This window comes from Hippopotamus amphibius, chromosome 6 (assembly GCF_030028045.1).
Source record: "Hippopotamus amphibius kiboko isolate mHipAmp2 chromosome 6, mHipAmp2.hap2, whole genome shotgun sequence".
Classification (NCBI taxonomy): domain Eukaryota; kingdom Metazoa; phylum Chordata; class Mammalia; order Artiodactyla; family Hippopotamidae; genus Hippopotamus; species Hippopotamus amphibius.
The window spans coordinates 71471568-71494067 of record NC_080191.1 but is presented as its reverse complement, the minus strand read 5'-3'; the positions used below and the strand labels follow the sequence as shown (position 1 = coordinate 71494067).

General features: G+C 39.0%; 1 protein-coding gene across 24 annotated transcripts in view; it reads left to right on the top strand.

Annotated features, from left to right (window-relative positions):
* Positions 1–22500, top strand: part of SNAP91 (synaptosome associated protein 91) — a 148968-nt gene that overhangs the window by 36844 nt on the left and 89624 nt on the right. For all 24 annotated transcript variants that reach the window (XM_057738498.1, XM_057738497.1, XM_057738522.1 and 21 more), the window contains 5 exons: positions 10051–10193; positions 10836–10911; positions 11661–11763; positions 13642–13735; positions 15644–15755. In XM_057738498.1, the coding sequence (XP_057594481.1) occupies positions 10051–10193; positions 10836–10911; positions 11661–11763; positions 13642–13735; positions 15644–15755 (528 nt within the window). The remainder of the gene's footprint in view (positions 1–10050; positions 10194–10835; positions 10912–11660; positions 11764–13641; positions 13736–15643; positions 15756–22500) is intronic.

Genomic DNA, 22500 nt, shown 5'->3' with positions numbered 1-22500 from the left:
TTTCCACAAATATATCGAGTTGGTCTGGAGGTGATCCAGAGAACAGTCTAAAGAGCAGTCCAAGCAAGAGGCAATGGGGGCCCTGTTATTTGCTACCTTTGCATGTGGCACAGGTAGCAGGTAGATGAGAGTCTGACATAGCTGTGCAACAAGAAGCAGGTGATCACAGATTTGAGAGCCATTCAGGTTTGCTGCTATTTTCTTTGTTTAGTGACCAATTATTTACGACTCCTAAAAGTTCAAGATTTTTTCCCACTCCCATCTATTTCTTTTATTCTCTTGATGATATCATCTTGCCTCAGAGAGATTTTTCTAAGACATTTTTAATTACTTAAAACTACCAGTAAGAGCCACTTATACTTTGTGGCAGGATAGAGTAGCAGGGTCTGTATTTATCTTCCTGCCTGAAAGAGCTGAGAAACTGGATAAAGCATATGAAATAACTCTCTTCAATATGTTGGACATTTGGCAATAAAGGACATTGATCCCTGAGAGACAGAGAACAAACAAGGTTAGCTCTAGGACTGTCCAAGCTCACCACCATGAGGGGGTCTGTGCTGTAGCACAGGCTGCAGGACCCCAGCTGAATCCTAGCAGAGACCACTAGGTGAATGGTGGAGATGGACCTGGTTCTTTGAGAACACTGACACAGTTCAAATGTCTATCCAGGCTGATCAGAAAAGAAGAAATATGTAAATTACCAATATCAGGTAATTAAGGAAAGGGTGACGTCACTACTGATTCTGTGGCTATTAAAAGGACAGTAAGGGATTATTGCTAATGACTTGATGCCAATAAATTCAACAACTTATATGAAAATGACAAATTTGTTAAAAGGCACAAACCACCCAGGCTCATTCAACAATAAATTTAAAGCCTGAAAAACCCTATATCTATTAAAGAAATTGAGTTTATGGTTAAAAACCCTCTAACAAAGAAAACTCCAGGCCAAGATGACTTAATTGGTGAATTCTGTCAAACGTTTATAAAAGAAGTAATCCCAAACTCTTTCTAGAAGAGTACACAGGACTTCCTAGGTAGTGCAGTGGTTAAGAATGTGCCTGCCAATGCAGGGGACACAGGTTCGATCCCTGCCCAGAAAGATTCCACATGCCGTGGAGCAGCTAAGCCCGTGCACCACAACTGTTGAGCCTGTGCTCTAGAGCCTGTGAGCCACAACTGTTGAGCCCGTGTGCCTCAACTACTGAAGGCCACACACCTAGAGCCCATGTTCTGCAACAAGAGAAGCCACCACAGTGAGGAGCCTCTATACCACAATGAAGAGTAGCCCCTGCTCGCTGCAACTAGAGAAAACCTGTGTGCAACAACAAAGACCCAACACAGCCAATAAATAAATTAATTAATTAATAAAAAAGAATACACAGATGATTGAACTTGGTGTACCCCCTAAAAAATAAAATTAAATTAAATTAAAAAAATATATATATAGACTCTTCCAGAAAATTGAAAATGAGAGAACACTTCTCTACTTATTCTATGGGGACAGCATTACCAAAGATGTTACAAGAAAAGAAAAACTACAGATGAATATCCCCCATGAACATAGAGGTAAAAATTCTTACAAAATTTTAGCAATCAAATCCAAAAACACTTAGGTAAAATATGACCGAAGGGGTTTGTCCCAGGAGTGCAAAGTTGGTTTAACATTTGAAAATTAGTCGATGTAATTCACCATAGTAACAGACTGAAAAAAGAAAAGTGATCATGATCAGTATTTGATAAAGTCCAGTATTCATTCATGAGAAAAAAATCTCAGCAAACTAGAAATAGAAGGGAACTTTCTTAACCTGACATAGGACATCTATGAAAAACCTACAGCTAACATTATACTTACTAGTGAAAGACTGAATTCTTTCCCTCTAAAACCAGGAAAAAGACAGAGATATCTTCTCTTACCATTTCTATCCAAATTACACTGGAGATTCTAGCCACTGCCATCAAGTTTGAAAAAAAGAAGAAAGAGGAGGAGGAAAAGGTATTGAAGCTGTAAAGAAGTAGAAACTGGCTTTTATCACAGATCATATGATCATCTATACAGAAAATGTGATGGAATCTACCAAAAAGAACTATTGTGACTTTAGCAAACTTGTAGGATACAAAGTCAGTAATACAAAATAAGTTGTATTTCTTAATATTGGCAATGAACAATTAGAAATTGAAATGGAAAATTGTACTATTTACCATATCAAAAAATATGAAATACTTAGAAATGCATCTGACAAAATATGTGTGAGACTTGTATACTGAAAACTGCAGAATGTTGTGAAGAGAAATGAAAGCAGATCTAAGTAAACTGAGAGACAAACTCTATACGTCCAATGGATTGAAAGACTCAATATTGTTAAGATGCCAGTTTCCCCCCATTCATCTATAGATTCAACATAATCTAAATCAGAATCCCAACAGACATTTTTGTTAAAATTGATCAGCTCCGTCTAAAACTCAAACGGAAATACAAAGGATCTCAAAAAGCTAAAACAGCTTTAGAAAAGAACAAAGTTGGAAGAGTAACTTTACCTGATTTCAATTATTATAAGTTTATAGTAATCAGAATAGTATGATATTAGTATAAAGTTGGACAAATAGATCAGTAGAACAAGATAAAGAGCCCTTTAATAGACCCAAAGATATGTGATCAAAACTTGTTTTTAACAAAGGTGCAGGGACTTCCTAGGTTAAGCAGTGGTTAAGAATCCACCTGCCAATGCTGGGGACACGGGTTCGATACCTGGTCTGGGAAGATCCCACATACTGCAGAGCAACTAAGCCCATGTGCCACAACTACTGAGCCTGTGCTCTACAGCCCGTGAGCCACAACTATTGAGCCCATGTGTTGCAACTACTGAAGCCCACAAGCCTAGAGCCTGTGCTCTGCAACAAGAGAAGCCACCACAATAAGAAGCTCACGCACCACAATGAAGAGTAGCCGCCACTTGCTGCAACTAAAAAGAAAGCCCGTGTGCAGCAACAAAGACCCAACACAGCCAATAAAATAAAAAATAAATAAAAAATAATAAATAAATTTATTTAAAATAAAAACAACAAACAAAAGTACAAAAGCATTTCAGTGGGGAAAGAATAGTTTTTTCAACAAATGGTGCTGGAACAATTTGATATCCATATGCAAAAAAAAGCATTATATATCCGTACTTCACACCATTTATAAAAACTAACAATGTATTATAGACCTAAATGTGCAATCCTAAAATTATGAAACTTCTAGAAGAAAATAGGAGAAAATATTTGTGACCTTTACTTAAGCAAAGATTTCTTAGGTATGACACCAAAAGCATAATCCATGAAAGACAAACATGATAAATAGGACTTCATCATAATTTATGTTCTTTGAAAGACACTGTTAAGGGAATGGAAAAGAGACATAGACTGGAGAAAATACACATTGTATGTCTGATAGAGGACTTTATCCAGAATCACTCAGTAAAAAGAAAACAATACAGTAAAAATGGGCAAAGAATATATACCAGTGGCAAGTAAACTAATAAAAAGCATATGAAAAACATGTCCAATATCATTAATCATCAGGGAAATGCAGAGAAAAACCACCATGAGATACCACACTACACCTATTATAATGGTAAAAAAATAAGTAGACTGAAACACTCATGTGCTGCTGGAATGTAACATGATACAATCATTTTGAAAGTATTGATAGTTTGGCAGTTTCTGAAATATTTACTTCCAAGTGATTTAAATATGCCACTCCTGGGCAATCACCAAAGGGAAATTAAAGCATATGTCCATACAGATACTTGTATGCAAATGTTTATAGCAGCTTTACTTGTAATAACCCAAAACTGGAGATGCCTCAGGTGTCCGTCAACAGATGAATGAGTAGAAGGTTTTGGTATGTCCACATAAGGCAGTACACCTCAGCTATAAAAAAGAATGAACTGTTGATACGTGCAACAGTACGAGTTTCAAAATAATTATGCTGGGCTTCCTAGGTGGTGCAGTGGTTAGGAATCCGCCTGCCAATGTAGGGGACACGGGTTCGATCCTTGCCCCAGGAAGATCCCACATGCTGCGGAGCAACTAAGCCTGTGTGCCACAACTACTAAGCCTGTGCTCTAGAGCCTGTGAGCCACAACTATTGAGCCCATGTGCTGCAACTGCTGAAGCCCATGCGCCTAGAGCCTGTGCTCCACAACAAGAGAAGCCACAGCAATGAGGAGTCCGCGCACCACAATGAAAAGTAGCCCCCACTCACCGCAACTAAAAGAAAGCCCGTACACAGCAAAAAAGACCCCACACAGCCAATAAATAAATAAATAAATTTATAAAAAAAAAATTATGCTGAGTGAAAGGATCCAGACCTCCCCCCACCCCCACCCAAAGAAAGAAGTATGATTTTCTTTACAGAAAATTTAGAAAATACAAACTAATGTATATTTACTGAAAACAGATTGATGGTTGCTAAGGGACAGCAGGGGAGGCAAATGGGGAAAGATTGGAAGGAGGATTTTATAAATGGGATGGAGGAAACCTTTGGGGTGATGGATGTGCTCACCTTGATTTTGGCGATAGCTTTATAGGTGCATATGTTTGTCAGAACTTATCAAAGAGTACACTTGAAATACACACAGGTTTGTGTATCTCAATTATACGTCAATAAAACTATTTTTAAACTACGAGAATGATACCAGATCTGTCTTCCCAAGTTCAACTAAGACTTTGGATTCTCAGGAATTCAAATGCAATAAATATTTAGCATTTAGATTCTCACAATTTTCAAGAATATTTTTTTCCACATGTGTATGTCTTTGTTCAATTTTTTAAAATTCTTTACATGGAAATCCTTTATTTCATGAAGAAGTAGAGCAGTATAAATGCATACAAACTACTGGTGAGAATATACATTGGTGCAGTCGCTATGTAAAAACATTTCTAATGTAAAATATGTGCATACTCTACAACCTAGCAGTTTTCTTTCTAGGTATGGACCAAGAATGGCGGCTCTCAAAATGGTCTCAGGTCACCTTTTCACTCTTAAATTATTAAGGAATTCAAAGAGCTTTTGTTTATGTGCATTATATCTTTAGACATTTACTTATGTTAGAAATCAAAACTGAAAAAATTTAGAACATTTTTCATTTTTAAATAACCATAATAAACATACTGACAGGTTACCACAAAGAATACTTTTAGGGAGAATAATTGTTTTTCAAAACAAAAAAACAAGTGAGAAGAGTGGTATTGTTCTATATTTTTAATATATTTATATCTAATATCTTGCTCAATAGAAGACAGACACTCATATCTGTTTCTGTATTCAATCTGTTGGGATATACTGTTTTAATTGAAGTGTTTGAGGAAAATCTGGCCTCTCACAGATATATGGTTGGAAAAGGGAGAGCCTTTTCAGATGATTGTGGATATACTTTGATATTGCACCATAGCTCTCTGAGTGATAGTTTCTTAAATTTAAGTTGCAGTGTTGAATCTGAAACCACATCAGTGAACCTTTTGTACTCTTGCATTAAAATCCATTGGCATTTGTTGATCTGTACTTTGAATGGATTGATCACGTTATTTTGTAACACTGTGCACTAGTCATTTGGAAAATATTGGTTATTCATATCTTCCAAATGTTGACACATTATATAATATCAACAAATGATGCTCGTTAATATCACCAACAATCTTATCAGAAAAGTCTCAAACAACTGGAAAGCTGTTAGGCTTGCTGTGGCAGATGTAAGTTTTCTGAAATTCTAATGTTACTTGAAAGACTGAATTTTATCAATGGCAACCAGTACTGCCATTCATTGCTTTGAAGTGACAGGTTCACTTTCTTTATTTTCAAGAAATAACTGTTGAATACCAAGTCTGAATCATGATGGTTTGAAATCTGCCAGTCATTCTTTCAAGTAAAAACAGCGGTCTGTGGGAAAAGTGGTTAGTTCAGCTTACAGTTAAATCACACAGTGGCTTTTCCTTGAGACAGACATTGCTATTTGTTAGACGTCAGAAGTGCCTTACGCAACTTCCCGTTTAGGGACAGAACAGGGTCAGCAAACATTTTCTATGAAAGGTTAGGCATCGTGGACCACGGAATTGAGTTTGAATTGAGTGTTGCAACGATTCAACCACATCCTTGTGTGTAAAAGCAGTCTTAGACAATATGTAAACAAATGGGTGCGACCGTATACCAGTAAAACTTTATTTACAAAAACAGGAAGGAGACCAGGTTTGCCCAGCGAGCTGTAGTTTGCCAGTGCTGACATAGGGTATTAAAAAAATGAGTATATGAAGGTTAAGACTTAATACAATTACCTTACTGCTTCATCAAGGACATGCTTCTCAGCAGCATTTATACCTGTCATTGTTCTTCCATCTCCATCCTTGCTGCAGCGCTCTTCCTCGTGTAACCTTCTGCCATGATGCTATTCCCAGCATCTGAGCCCTGGATTCTAGAGCTTATCCTGCCTCAAGAACTTCCCATAAATTATCTCCACTTTCTTTTCAAACTCAGCTCTTTCGGACTTTTCCTTCTTGGTCTCAAACATCCTTAAATATCTCCCGTCTTTAAATAATAAAAAGCCTTCCTTTGACCCTCTCCTCCCCTCACACCGAGTCTGTGCTTGGGCTTTATTTCCCTTACATGGCAGTAGTTTCCTAGTTGTGCATTCATTCTTAGGGTTCTCTCTGCTAGGACTTTGGTAAGGCTTGGTACCAGTGATCCCTGATTGCCTCTTGACATTTTTGAAGCTCTCTTCTTAATTGGCTCCAAAATTTAATTTTCCTGGGCTTCTAGGTTCTTCGACCCAGTTTTCCTCCATTCGTCTGTTAAATGTTGCTCTTTCTTGGTTTTGCTTCTTATTTTCTTATTATAACAGATCATTTTCATTGTTCTTTGTGTAATCCGTGTACATCATTTTCTTTGTATGATTTCAGCTCCCACGTCATTGCTGGTGACTCCCAAAGTTGCATCTGGGCCAAGTGTTTCTCCTGAGCTTTTAGAACATGCTTCCAGTCCCCATCAGACATCTCAGGTTGGAGCTCCAACAGCTACTTCATATGTATCATGTCCAAAATAGTTTGCATCTCCTCTGAAACTAGCTCTCCTCCTATTTAAGTAAAAAACATTTACTGGACCCCAAACTAGAAATCTGGAATTACTTAAGATGCCTTTTCTCTTCACCTCTAGTTTAATCTATGTGCTCACCTGCAAATCCCCATCGGCTGTACCTCCTAAATGTCTTTCTGCAGCATTCATCATCTCCCTCTGTTTCCACTGCCTTTTTGTGAGTTCAGTTTCATCTCTCTGGCTCTCAGCTGGGCTTTCTAACATACCCTTGTCCTGTCTTCTAGTGTATCTTTCCATGCAAATGTGATTATTCCTTATCTGCCTCTTCTTACCTTGCAGATATTTTTTAGTAGTCACCAAGTAAAGTGGTTGCCTGTAAAAGCAAAGTCTTATTGGTACTTTTCTGCTGAAAGACTTACAAGGGCTCCCCTTGGTCCATAGGGTAAAGTTGAAACTCTTTAATGCCAGGTATGAGATCTCTCACCGGCCGTCCCCTGGCTCTTTAGTGAAGTTCCTCCCCTCCATCTGCCCACATTTACTCAGCCCCCAGACCGCCACAGTTCTCCAAGGACACTTCCATCACCTCTTAGGACTCCATTCTTTGCACGCATGCTAAAAATGTCCTCACTCCCCTCCCATGTTGTAGCTGACTTCAGGGTCCCGCTCAAGTCTTTCCTCCTCGTGGAGTCTTTCCTGATACCCCACCATATTCTCACAGTGCAGTGTATGGATAGCAACATTTACAAACATTTATTTTGGGTGCCTGCTTTGTTCAGACCATTTGCAATCTTTAAAATAACCCTGAAAGGTGGTCATTATTTCCCCTGTTTTAAAAATGAGGGCCTGAGTCAAAGATATATTAAGAAATTTGCCTGGAGTTACACATCTGGATGGAGGCTGAGCTGGGCTCTGCACCTGGGCTGTTTCCGCTCTATCATTCTGCCTGTCTTTACTAGGGATTTCTTTACTATCTGAACATGTATTCATCTCCTCTGACCAGCAAATACATTTCCACATCACCAGTTCAAGAAATAAAGGAATAGAAGAATTTGTGACTGACAGAGTTTCAAGTATAAAGCAGTCCCATGATATAATCTCAGAAAACAATGGTAGAGGCGTAGTGATTTGTCTTTTTCAAAGGACTGTTTATTTTGATTTAGGGTAAAGTGTTTTGGCTTTCGTACATTTTGCTCAACAGATGTTTACTGTGTGCAGCATTCTCTGAAGCCCTGCCCGGGAAACAGACATTGATATGATTGTTTCCATCCTTAGGGAGCTTTGGTATAGTAGGAGCTTATGACAGATGCACATCTGATGTGGATGGCCAGCAGCAGAAATAAAGTGCCTCAGGTTTTTCAGCAGAGAAGGGTCACATGAGACTGCATTCAGATGGGACCAGGAAAGATTTCCTGAAGGAGGAGTAGAATTCCAATAAAGTGAGATATTTATTTTAAACTTCCTAGCTTCCTATTCAGGCGATAGGAAGTTTAAAATAAAGTAGGAAAGAAGCCTGGTCTGCTCCATTTATAAATCAGTTCAGTGATTGATACCCCTTAGTCTTGGAGTTAAGAGCTATTTCAGTGATGGAATATCAATTTTTAAAAATCTATTTATTATAAAATAAAAAAGTGCATAGAACAGATGTGGAGATTATTACTGAGTGCAGATTTTAAGTAAGGAATAGAGGGTGTCTTTGCGTTTGTTGCATGGGATTTCCTAGACACTGGGTATCACATGCGGTCCTCTGCAGGGTGGGTGTGGGCTGTAAGAGAATTCCGGCAGTTTCATTGTGCTGAGGAGGTCATCTTGTATCTTTTGCTGTTGAAGTACTTTTCTTCAGTCCACACTACCCTAGGGTGGTTTAGGTTCTCTTCCTTAGGACATGATCTTTGGTTGCCTCAGCTAACTCTTTGACAGTGCTCACTTTTTCTGAATTCTAGGCAGCCCCTTTTGGACACTACAGACATTTTTTTTCCCGAGGTACACCTGGAATCATTGCTAGTATGTAGATGTGGACAGTGAATGTGTTATAAATAGTAATTCAATGCCTGTGTGATGTTCTGTGAAAGCTTAGGTGAGCGTAGTGGAATTCTTTCCTCTTTTTCTGTTTGCTCTCATTCTGCCACTTACGTGACAAGTGTGTTTATTAGCAGCCATCAAAATTAAAACCCAGCTGAATTAGGCTTTTCGATATAGCATTTCAAAAAGTACACTTATGTCACTGCCTTCAGATGGTGTGTAGAACAAGTGCCCGCGTGTTTGAGACATTGTGCTAGGAGTAATAACAAAAAAAGATTAACATAGGGACTTCCCTGGTGGCGCAGTGGTTGGGAGTCCGCCTGCCAATGCAGGGGACACGGGTTCGGTCCCTGGTCTGGGGGGATCCCGCATGCCTTGGAGCAGCTGAGCCCGTGTGGCAGCTGCTGGGCCTGCAGTCTGGAGCCCGTGAGCCACAACTACCGAGCCCATGTGCCACAGCCGCTGAGGCCCGTGCGCCTGGAGTCCGTGACCTACTGAGCCCAAGAGAGGCCACTGCAATGAGAGGCCACCGCGGCGAGGAGTGGCCCCCGCTTGCCACGGCAGGAGGGGGCCTGCGCGCAACAACCAAGGACCCGGTTGCAGCCAAGAAGTAACTAAGTAAAAGAAATTAAAAAAAAAACATTAACGTAAAGCTTAGCTTTCCTGGGAGTTTGAAATGTTAAAAAAAATGACACTGGCACCAGAAAATGGATCAAATTCGGAAGGGGATACAGAAGAGACTTCAAAATAAGCCCAAGAACAAATAAATAAATACATGGGGTAAATGTATTTGTGTGTCCGTGTGTGAAAATACGACATTTAGTTTTGAAAAAAACATTTTAGCTGTTGTCGGTGCAATTTTGGACTCATATTTTAGTAAACAGGTGTAAATGTTAAAAACTTGAAATGAAATTTTTAATGCAATCATTAGTGTCATTGACCAAAATCTTCTGTTCTCATAGATTTGATCCAGGCTACCAATGAGACCAATGTTAATATTCCTCAGATGGCGGACACGCTCTTTGAGCGGGCAACAAACAGTAGCTGGGTGGTTGTATTTAAAGCTTTAGTCACTACACATCATCTCATGGTGCATGGAAATGAGGTAAACCACATAAACCTAACCTTTTTTTTTTGGCAGGGGAAAGGAGGCTGATGGTGACTCAAGACCCTTTAAGCTTTCACCAATTAGGAGAAAAGTTAGAGGAACTGTACGGTTCAAAGTCATCAGGAGTACAGTTTTAATCTCCTATGTAGCTGTTTTTCAGAAGAATGTTGTTAGACATTTTCTTAGCGATATCAAAGTGTTAAATGTGTATATACCATCTAAACGTATTAATGGACAAAAAATGTTAGGAGAAAGGAACAACAAAATTATTTTTCCCATTGGAAATAATTCTTTGTGCCTCTGTGAAAATTGCTTTCATAAAAATGTTTAATTTTGGAAAATATTGACTAAACTAAAAATTAGCCATTTTATATGGGATACCTACTGCATCCTATTAAATTGCAGTGTTTCTGTTATACGTAAAACTGAAAGACCATACAATTTAATTCAGTGAGTATGGTCAGTCTTTATCCCCCCTGAGAGAATGCTCACAGACTCGGAAACTTTATACTGAGTGAAAAAGATTGCAGTGAGATCTTTTATATTTTTGATGACTTAAATAATTCTCTTTAATATCAGACATTGTTAAAAGTAGTGATTTGAGAATATTGATGTTTAATTCTGATTTTTGTTTTTCAGAGATTTATTCAATATTTGGCCTCTAGAAATACACTATTCAATCTCAGCAATTTTTTGGACAAAAGTGGATCCCATGGTGAGAATATGATATTTTATAACTTCCTTGCTAATGTTTTTGATGCAGAATTTTTTGATTTTTGAAGTGAGGTTATTAATTAAAAATGACTGTAACTGATAGCTCCATTGGATATCCAAGAGGAAAATGTAAACGTAACTGTACAGTTACTTTATATTAGCTTTAAAATATTTGTTAGGCAACTCAGTATATGAATTATATGTTAATTTTATTCTTTTGTCTTTTTCAGTGTTTGTCTTAAAAAGTGACAGTGGGTTTATTAGATCCACAGTTGTTTGTTTATGAAGGTATACGAGGCAATGAAATGAAAATTACTTTCCCAATTTTAAAAAATCCAGTTTTAAGTGTTTTTTGTAAATTAATAGAATTTGTATGCAGTCATTTGTTCATTCATCATATTTACTGATTGCCTATTGTTTATAAGGCAAGCACACCAAGCAAGTGGATAGTTCCCGGATAGCTGCATGTATTAAGTCTGAAACAGTGAACAAAAACACAACAAAAAATCATAAAAGACATTCTGTACGAAGATGGTAGCATAACTAAATTGAGCAGGTCTTGGAATATCTCATGACAAAAGTATTTTTGCCTGAAGTAGGATTTTAAATGAGGCCTGCCTGGTACACTTATTGACCTCGTCTTAGAATTATTTGCGTTTGAAGAGTTCAAAAAAAAAAAATTCAAACTAGCAAATCACAGTTGAAGGTATATTGTATTAATTAGTTTTATTTCCTCTGCTCCTCCCCCAGGTTATGATATGTCTACCTTCATAAGGCGCTATAGTAGATATTTGAATGAAAAAGCTTTCTCTTACAGACAGATGGCATTTGATTTTGCCAGAGTGAAGAAAGGGTATGTTTTTTCTTATATTTATTTGAGCAGAATAAGTCTTTGAGACGTACTTGTTTTATCTTAACTAAGTTAAATGCCAACTAATTTTGCTCATGAAGGCCCAGGTTACAATCACCTAAAAAAAAAAAAAGAAACTCAATTAGTAATATTATGGAAGTCAGCCTTAAGGTTACAATGTTACTATATTTATATTTTCATGCAGAAAATCTGATTTGCTGCTTAGAGTTGACATGGTACAATATTTTATTTGTTAAAATCAATTTGAAATTCTTGAACACTTATATACCTTTAAATGATTTTAAATGCAGAGAATTTAAACAAGTTTTATTTAAAAGAACATGGCTGTAGTCAACAATAGTTATTTCAGTGTGTTTTGATTGAGGTGAAACAGAACTGTGTGTGTGTGTGAAGATCTGTTTTTGAGAGGTGATACTGTCCTACTGTTGTAGGTGCACATGCACGTGCGCACACACACACGCAAACATACCATAATTGAACTAATTATTAATATTAACCATTGATTAGGAAAATCTCATTGATACAGAAACACTTGGATGTTTAATTCATAATTACCATTTATTTCCCTCTACATAGATGTTTGAATTTATTCAGAAGTGTTCAGCCATAAATCTGTGCAAATCTTGTATCCATTCCTAATTTGAAAATGGCAACATATTGTAGAAAATTTAATATTTTAGTCTCAAGATTTCATACAAAAGGTATAACTCTGGAGGGGATATGGGGATTTATGTATAAATACATACTTTGATTTATGATTCACTTGATTGCTGATTCACTTTGTTGTACAGCAAAAACTGGCACAACAGTGTAAAGCAATTATATTCCAATAAAGAGCTTAAAAAAAAATATAACTCTGTTTTCTGATAGCTGACCTAAACTTAGCTTTGAACTATTTTCTTATCACGGTGGTGAAAAATATAAACTTGCCTATTCAAAATAGATTAGTTTCTTGTGGGTGAACATTTTATAAAATTAAGGTTCTGATTTCATCTGAATCTCCTTAGAGATGATTCTAGCTCATATGCCTTGCTCTGACTTCTTATGTGGCCCTGGGCAGCCGTGGCTGATGTTCTGAGCAGGACTGTGACCTCTCCCCAATAGGGCCGCAGCCTTCTTAGAAACTTCTGCACCCTTGAATGGGCACTTAAAGGCACTTTGGGATGCTTTCCCTACCATCGAAGTGGGAGAGACCCTGCAAGCTGCCGTTATCAGCGCATTCACATCACCTGGGCATTTTCCTCAGCTGTTTGAGTCCTGCCACTCCTCGACCATCCCTGGATACAGGGGCTCCCTAGGAGGCCTGGGGGTGGGTGCAGCCTCAGTGCCCCCTCGGATGCTCCCTGCAGCACTCATCTCCTGTCTCGTCTCTACAGCTGGTTACACTCAGCTCCTTTTGACCAAACTGCAAATCAGAATATGCCTTTTTCTTCACTTGATGGCTAATAGTATAAATTCTGCTCCCAGTCCTACAGGTTATGAAGACTTCTAAGACGTGTTTTCTCTCTCTTTCTCTCAAAAACAAACAAACTGGGGTTTAGGAAACCTGGATTTTTAATGCTCGTATTGCTGTTATAGATTTAGAAAAATCCATTAATAAATTCAGCTGGCCTCTTTTATCCAAATCACATTGCTTTCTTCCTGAGGGCAGTGCATAGAAAGCATGGCCTGTGTGGTTGAGGAAGGTGAGAAAGAAGGAGTGTAGAGACAGGCCTCAACCACAGCCTCTTCAGATCTCAGAACCATCCCATGAGATTAACAAGGAATTAGGAGGAAAACAGCTTAGAACAATGCATGTGGTCTCGAATTTCCCACATACAAGTAAGTTTTACCTTTTTCTTTTTTTTTTTTAAATTGTAGGGCTGATGGTGTCATGAGGACAATGGCTCCTGAGAAGCTTCTGAAGAGCATGCCCATACTGCAGGGACAGATTGACGCACTGCTGGAATTTGACGTACGTATCCCGCCAGAAGATGCTTCTTACCCAGTCATGTTACCTTTTATTTGAAAGTGGGCTATAGATAAAGAATTTTCTCAGGAAACAGATTTAGGTCTCCCTCACGTAGATGAATTAGATGAACACTTAGCTTAGGCTGTCAGCGCAGTAGAGACGATTTTGGTTACCCAGATTGTCAGAGAAGTTTACAGGTGTTTACCTCAGTCATGGAAAACTATGAGTGGTGCCGTTGTTGGATTCCCACGTTCATAGCAGGATGGTGGCCTCCTGTGTGTTCCACAGGGTTAAGTAGCTATGCAGGGTACATTCAGGCAGCTAAATACCCCAGCCTGCTATTAGAAACTGTTGTATACAGTCTGTTGAAAGGACATCATCCACAGAAGAGAATTATTTTTGTTTTGTTATGGTCCTTCTTCCTGACAACACCAACACGGCTTGTGTCTTAAAACCGTACCTGTATCTTGACTGCGGCGGTAGATACACTAACTTAACACGTGATAAAATTATATAGAACTAAACATGCACATAACAGGTAAAATGGGAAATCTGAGTAAGATGGTTGGATTGTATCAATATCAGTATCCTGGTTGTAATATTGTACTACAGTTTTGCAAGATGTTACCTTTGGGAGAAACTGGTAAGTAGTACATGGGATTTCTCTCTGTTTTTCACAGTTGCGTGTGTATATGCAGTTATTTCAGAATGAAAAAGTTTAATTAATGAAACATTGGTTTGTGAAAATAAAATATTCTGACAATTAGGAAGATTTTTTTAGAACTTTTTTTGAGGTATAATTGACATACAATAAACTGCATGTATTTAAAGTGTACAATTGGATATTTTTTTATTAGCAATGTATATATGGCAATCCCAATCTCCCAATTCATCCCCCCACCGCCCACTTTCCCCACTTGGTGTCCATATGTTTGTTTTCTACATCTGTGTCTCTGTTTCTGCCTTGCGAACTGGTTGATCTGTACCATTCTTCTGTATTCCGCATATATGCGTTACTATATGGTAAGTAGGAAGATTCTAAACTCACATTGTTAGCTTTCCTCTACTTTGGTGGTTACCTAAAACAGAGATTTTCCTCAAATATTAGTAATTAAAATCTCTGTTAAGATTATGGTTTATTCTATCCTAGTCACAACACCCAACTCCTGTGAAATTTCATTTAAAGCAGTAAACCATCTTACTGTTTTTCGACAGATTTTACAGTAAGGACTTCACTAGGTGTACATGGAATTGCTTCTCTTGACTTTTTTTCTTATTATTCATTTATTTCTCTTTGCTTTCCTTGCCCTTAATGTTGGTACTGTCTTACTTCAAAGAGAAAAGAAGTCATAAAAGGAAAAGGAGCAGAGCATGAAGAGTTGTGAGCAAGGATTGGGAAATGGAGAGAAATTATTCTTCTTTGTGCTGGTGATCAGAGTATTTGGTGGGTGGGCGAATGCTATGAGTCTCAAGAATTATTATAGGGGGAGCCGCCTAAAGGATCTATTCCCAAAGCCGTGCTTCCTCTCTGAGTCACTGCAGGGCCCTGGTGCCTGAACCTTTCACAGAGACCGTTACATAGCGGAAGGGGAAGAATGTAATATAACATAGTAAAAGCAACAAGAAGTCAGGTGTTCAGAAGTTGGATTTGATTTATCTATGGACCATTAATCAAATAGAATGTGTACATATGTCTTATAATTGATAGGACTAACTTCACTGACTTGAAGCAAAAAAATAGGCAACCTGTTTTTTGATATTGGTAGGGTTACTAAAAGCATAAAAGTTATACAGCATTTGTTGAATATGAATGAATTTTTTAGTAATCATTCAAGACTTTTTAATGTGCTCTGAGAAAAATTGTCATTTGATGACCTGCAATTAACATGTGAAATTTTCATCTGTTTTTAGGTACATCCAAATGAACTAACAAATGGTGTCATAAATGCTGCATTTATGCTTCTTTTCAAAGACCTTATCAAACTTTTTGCTTGCTACAACGATGGAGTTATTAATTTACTTGGTAGGTAGAACTACTGAATGGTGTCTGTGAAGAGAGACTGTATCAGAATGCAAAGATGTGGATACTGCAGACTTCATGAAAGTCTAAATACATGACTCATTCAGGTCACATTTCTCTGTGTGTTCTTATGTCAAGATTAAGTGCAGGGAAATGGAAAGCATTCTAGATGTTTTCAGCAGAAAGGGATTTCATACAAGGATTTTGGTGCTTAAAAAATTTTGGAATGACTGAAGAAGCAGTTTCTAGGCTTTTCTTCTTAGAATAAGTCCCATAATGATAAATAACTGTTCTACTGTGCTGACAACTTCCTCCGATGCAACCCCTGGAGGTGCTCCTATTTTGATGTAATTCCATACGTCTCACCATCTTTCCTTCAACATAAAGTGAAAATCAGATGTACTGCTTGACGTTTGGCCTGCAGTAAAAGATTTCTTTCTCCTGACAGGGTCACCCTTTTCTGGCATGTGATGATTTAGCAAACAACTTTCAGCTGGTACCAGTATGAGAAACATCTCTAAACCAAGCTTGAATTCTTTTTCCCCTCTGTCAGCTGGTCATAGGGGTCTCCGCAGAGGCCACAGGCATGACTGGAGGGAGAAATAGCCATCCAGAAGATATAGGTGCAGTGGGAACTGAGCCATCTGGTCATACAGCCTACATGGGTGTGCGGGCGCTGCTCGAGGCTGATCTCTTACATGACCACCTCCTTTTGATGATGGAGTATATTCTCACACTTCTTCAGCTTTATGTTCAGTGTGTTAGATATTGCTTGCGGTCTTATGATCACTTGGTGTTCTCTGGTCAGAACCTCAGTCTCTAGAAGCAAGCCAAGAGCAGTTTTTCCAAAGGAGATTAGTTACTGTCTGAGAAAGATGTGTGTCCTGCTTCAAAGCGCTAGAGGCTTCTATCATATTTTCCTGCTGGGATGTGCCAGAGCGGTCCTGCAGCACTTGGATCTGCTGCACACACTCTCAGTGCCTTTAGGTCTGCGGGAACAAGGGCCTGTGGGGCTCCAGCTTGGAGCAGTTGCAGAATCTTCCTTGATCTGGGCCCTGCTTCTATCTGACACCATACCGTATACTCTGTTTAGAGCAGCACATACACATATTGTCTGTGTTACCTCCGAAACCAAAAAAAGCTCAGCAAAACTTTCACCTGCATTTTCGTTATAGGGAGTGCAAGGTGAAGCAGTGTGTCTTTCATACAGAGGGGACCTCTGGACCCGCAGAGGCTTCATTGAGGTAGCAGGTCCCTGGACTTTCATAGATTTTTCTCTCCTTCCCTTTGCATTAACTTATTAGGCACTTAGCATACCTGAAATTCTTGCCCACCAGCTACAATCAGCCTGATGTCATCAGATAATATCCAGTGGCATTATGACAGCCAGAGAGGTTAACATCTTGGAACTAAGACAATGAGTGTGTACTGGCATCCCTGCCAGATGAAAGTAAACTGCGTCTCGAGCTCTGTTTACTGGGATAAATAAAGAGAACTTGCTAATTTGATAGATGCCTATCACATGTCAGGAACTGTGCTGATTTTATGCTGGGAAGGAGGATACATCTGGATCTCTACAAGTAGGAAGCATCACCTGATTACATTTACAGTAACCTACGGTTCATCTCTAAAATCCACTCATCTTTTGCACAAGCCAGATATGCAGGTTAACTGGAAATATAATGGAATCGCTACCCTGTATCTTTGCAGAGATCTAGAAACTGATGTGGGATTCTGCTAGGTTCAGAGTACTTCTGTTCCATCTGTGTATTCAGGAAACTGGGGAAATGACCACCGATAGTTTCGTGCATCCACTGGATCTAATTTTTTTTAATCTGCTAATTCCCAGAAAGTCTCCACTCAGATTGGTAGAAAATATAGTGACATTTTGGATCCCCAGAGAATAGCATCAGCTTAGAGTGTCTGTCCCTGAAAACTCTGGGTATGTCCCCTTTCCCATGTGTGTAGTCATTCTGGTAAGGGTCCCTTTGCAGAAGAGTAGGAATAGATGCTTTTGGCTGTGTTTCAAGGCTCTTACTCAAGAATATCTGGAGGGCTTATTAAAATTGAGGTTGCTGGACACTAACCTAGAGTTTCTAATTCAGTAGGTGTGGGTAGGGCCTGAGAAATTGCATATCTAGTGAGGGCCAGGGTGGTCTGGGGGACTTATATTCAGGAACCACTGTGTTAGTTCCGGATACTCAGGCCAGCATTTTGAATTGGTGTTTTTGGGCATGTTCACTCAAACTGATGAATTATCAGTGACATCGCAAAAACGAAGGTTTCTAAAGGTTCTTTCCTGCTCAGAACCTTGAGAATTTATTTGAATTCTCTAGATTTTTATCAATTAGGATTGTCCGATTCAGGAGGAAAACGTATAAGACATCTAGTTCAACTTGTATTCAGATCAACGTGAGTAACTTTTTTAGTAAGTCCCAGGGAATATCTGGGACCTACTTATGCTACAAATTATTTCTTACAATTTAAATTTAACTCACTGTCTTGTATTTTATCTGGCAACCCGACTGCCAGCGTGGATTTGCACAATCTTGCACTTCTTTTAGTATATATGTTTTTTTCCTCTTGAGTCGGGCTTTATACTTGTCTCCCACTAGGGCCTTTTGCCCAAAGCCAGCACCAACTTATCAACCACACGTGTGAGACACCTGGAAGCAGATATTCTGGTCCCAGGTCAGCCTTTAGTTGACTGAAGCTCTAAATGACATCTTGAGCATCTTTTTATGTGCTTTTGGACCTTTTGTTTATCTTCTTTGGAAAATGTCTATTCAAATCCTTTGCCCTTTTTTAAATTGTGTTAATTATATTTTTATCAGTTACTTGTTAAGTATTCTTTACACATTCTGGACACAAGTCCTTGTCAGAACTGAATTTTTGGAGGACGTGCTGGATTGCTGAGTACTAAGTCTCATTCTAGGTATTGAAGCAGTTGGCAAGGGAGTAAGAAGAGTAGACAGACGGGGCACGAGGAGAGTTTTTATTCCTCGTGGAAGGTGAGTTGATTACAGGAGCTCCAAGCAAGGCAGGACCAGCCTCTTCAGACTGAGAAGGAAAAGCTTTTTCCAGCAAGGTAGCTCATTTTGGTTTGCATCTCCCCAGGTACTTGCCTTTCCAGTTTTCTTTCTCAGTAAGAGTCCTAACTTTGACAAAGGAGACCATGTTGAGGCTGGAAATTTAATTTCCCCACATACGTTATAATTCAGAAACTCACAAGATTAGACTCTCTGACTTGAGCGATGACAGCCCTGTGTCTGCAAGGATAAGATTATTTTAGGGCAGCTTGGAGTACCACAGTCTGACTGGAGCCTTGAGCCAATCATTTTAAGTCCTGTGTTGTCATTTTCCTTTTTAAGCTCTTCAATGGAGCCGGGAGCAGCCATCCACCCCACAGTTGCATCTGCCTTGTTCTCATCGTGGTCTATCCCAGCAGCTGCTTGTTCTAATAAGTGTCATTCTAGGTGCTCATTTCAGAAAACCACGGGTCATAATTTAACGTAATTATTTTGCCCCTATGCAGCACAGATTCCGAGAATCCAACTCTCCAGTCGTTGCAGGTGGTCATCACTGCCTTCCGTTTCATTCAGGTTACGAATCTAATCCCAGACTCCCCCTTTGACATTTTTTGAGGGTCTGATTTCTACAGTCACTTCGGCTGCCAAATACTGTGTCTATTTGAGAAACAGAAACCACTCCACGTATTCTAAATAGAAAGGGATTCAAAACAAGGGGTTAGGTCCTCATGTAATTATGAGAATCCTCAGGAGCTGTTTCTGGGCTCGGCCTCCTGAGATGCTCTTGCAGTAGTAAGTTCTTGCGCCCTAGGGAAGCTGCCGCTTATGAGACCACTCCTTTGAAGTGTGCTGAAAACCAGAACCAGGTGCCGCCACCTCAGCTGCTTTACAACACTAGGGAGCTGGAGGATGGACACCTGAAGCTATAATCCAGGGCACAGGGAGTCACACCAAGTGGCTGTGACTGTGACCATTGTTCCCTAAAGCCCAGGAAGCTGGAGGGTGACAGTGAAATGCTGTGAAAGACAGCTCACCCTCCCAGGAGCTTAGCACTTGCCATGAGAAACAGCTGTTCAGGTACAGGAAACCTGCTGCTGCCTCGGGTTCACCTTCCAGATCGCCCACAGGTCTGTCTAATGTGTGAAACTAAATTTGCATCCAGACCTCTGACTTCTCATGAGTCTAGAAAAAGAACGGAGTTGGGTGAGCCAGTCACCAACCTCAGCTACAGTGCCCTGGGAGGTTTTGCCTTTCATGAGGAAAGATTCCTGCCCATGGTGTGCAGTTCAAAACCATGTCACCTTTATTTCAGGTGAGGGAGTTTGTCGGCAAGCCAAGGAAGATAGATTTTCCCATTCGCTTTTGCTGGTCGATCTTACTCTTCCTTACAGCTCATAAATGTGAGTTTTTGCTAAAGTTCATCTGCAGCCATCTACTGTTTTGCTTTCTCTGTATATTCTTCACTGGAAAACAGTATCTCCATCATGAGGAGTCTCATACCTATTCTTTCAGTCCTTCCGTTCCTTCTGAGCTTGTTTTGCATGTCTTCTTACTTGTCGACACTTTAATTAATTTATTTATTTGGCTGCGTTGGGTCTTAGTTGCAGCACACGGGCTCTTCACTGTGGCGTGCAGGCTTAGTTGCCCCTCGGCATGTGGGGTCCTTGCTCCCCGACCAGGGACCGAACCCAGGTTCCCTGCACTGGAAGGTGGACTCCTAACCACTGGACCACCAGGGAAGTCCCGACACTTGGGTTTAGATATTGTGTTCTTCCCTCAGACTCGGCAGTCTCTGAAATTGAACTCTTGAATCTGCCCTTCCTAATCTCCTCATTTCTGTTTATATATAATTAGTCTTTCAAACCTGAAACTTCAGTTTTCTTTGAGTTGCCTAGTCGCTGAAATCCGTGCCAGTCAGAAATGAAGTTCTGTGGATTCACTCTCATCCTCATTCCCCAGGGTACCCCCGCTTCATCTGCACTTCTGTTTCAGGAACGTTGGACTTAATGCCTTTACCATTGATTTAGCAATTAAAGATGTGAAGTCAGGTGACTCTCTTCTGTTGTCTTGAAGCTCTTCAGATGCTGCTCTGCTTTACTTTATGTTGACTTTACAGAGAGTGTACTTAGCATGCATTTTCTCCTTATATTAAAAGCATAACCATCCAGTATATATTTTATTTCATTTAATTTCAAAAAGATAGTCTTTTGGCTAAGATTAGGAGCAGAAAGGAGAAGACTTTTAACTTTTCATATTAGAGACCTGACCTTTCAGAAGTAGTAGAGGTACATTCTGGCCTCACCACACCTGGTGTTGAGTGGCCTCTGTTCAGCACTGCTGTCAACTTGCTCTTGTAAAAGTAATGTTGTAGAAGATAGGTACACACAGTATCCCAGGTGTTTTGAGACAGGTCTGTTTTTTGTTAACTAAATAGTGCTAGGAGTTAACTTTAAATATATTATGAGTGAGTTTCAGTCAGGGACTTCATGACCAATTCTCTACATCTAACATTGGAATCAACCGTGGAGCAAATCTTTGCAAACATTTTATCACTATAAATGAAACTGTGATGCATGAATGAGAAGATGCTTCCCTTACTGACTAAGGGTCATTAGTAGTAGCCTACATGCATAATCTCAGTTTGTTTCACAGGGATGAGATACGTTTTCATCTGGTTCTTTTCCTTGGACAGTTATCCTGCAAAAGTTAGTACTGATATGACAAAGGAATTTATCAATGCTTTATAAAGATTCATGTTACAAATGTCAATATTTGGTCATTTCAAATACTGAAAACCCACATATGTTATCTTTATTATGAAAAAAGGAAATTCATTTCTGGGTCACCCATCTGCTCTGTTAAAGGGATTAATTTTTCTGGTCTCTAAGGAGGTAAAGGAACTTCACAGCTTTGCACTGATCAGTGCACGTTGCCTTTCTGTGTCATTACCACTGTTATAGAAACAATTATGAGATTATAACCTAAAACCATCATTATTGAATCTCTGTTGTTGCTGAATCCTAAATTACCACGAAAGATACAAACAACTTAAACAGCCTCCATAGGAGACAAAGAAACATTGCTTAAAATTTTGGTGCATTGGTTCTAAGAGGAAATTGAGATTATTTAGTTTGATTTCTCGTTTTGTGTTATTGCTGAAGATCTGATTCAAAGCAATAAACTTAGATTATAGAAAAACAATTTAGGCACTTGGAAGAAATTGTTTATATGAACATTGTTTAAAAAGAAAGAAAAGTGTGTTTTACCAGAATAAGTGCTAATTTTCAAAGGCTTAAACTGAAAAGACCCGTTCCCTTACAGCGCCATAATCCTGTCTCTAGCTTAGAAAATAGGGTAGGATGAATAAAGAAAATATCCTTAAATTTGGCCATTTTTTAAAAAGACCTACTTTCCTCTCAAATCTTAACAGGTAGAAAACATTATGTGTTTGTTTTCTTGATCTTTTTGCTTCCCTTGAATACCCTACAGGGGAGGTCCATGTTAAAAGTAAAATTACCAAAAGACTGTCAACAGAAGGTAATGAGTAGCTACCCTCGATAATTAGTTCTTTGTGTAATTATATATCATTAGACCTTTCTTGAGAAAATTAAAAATACTTTTGAGGTAGTAAAATTACATGCTGAATGAAATCCAGAACTTTCAAATGTGAGAGCATAAAAATAGCATATGTTTAACCATGTGAAAATATGAAATAATGA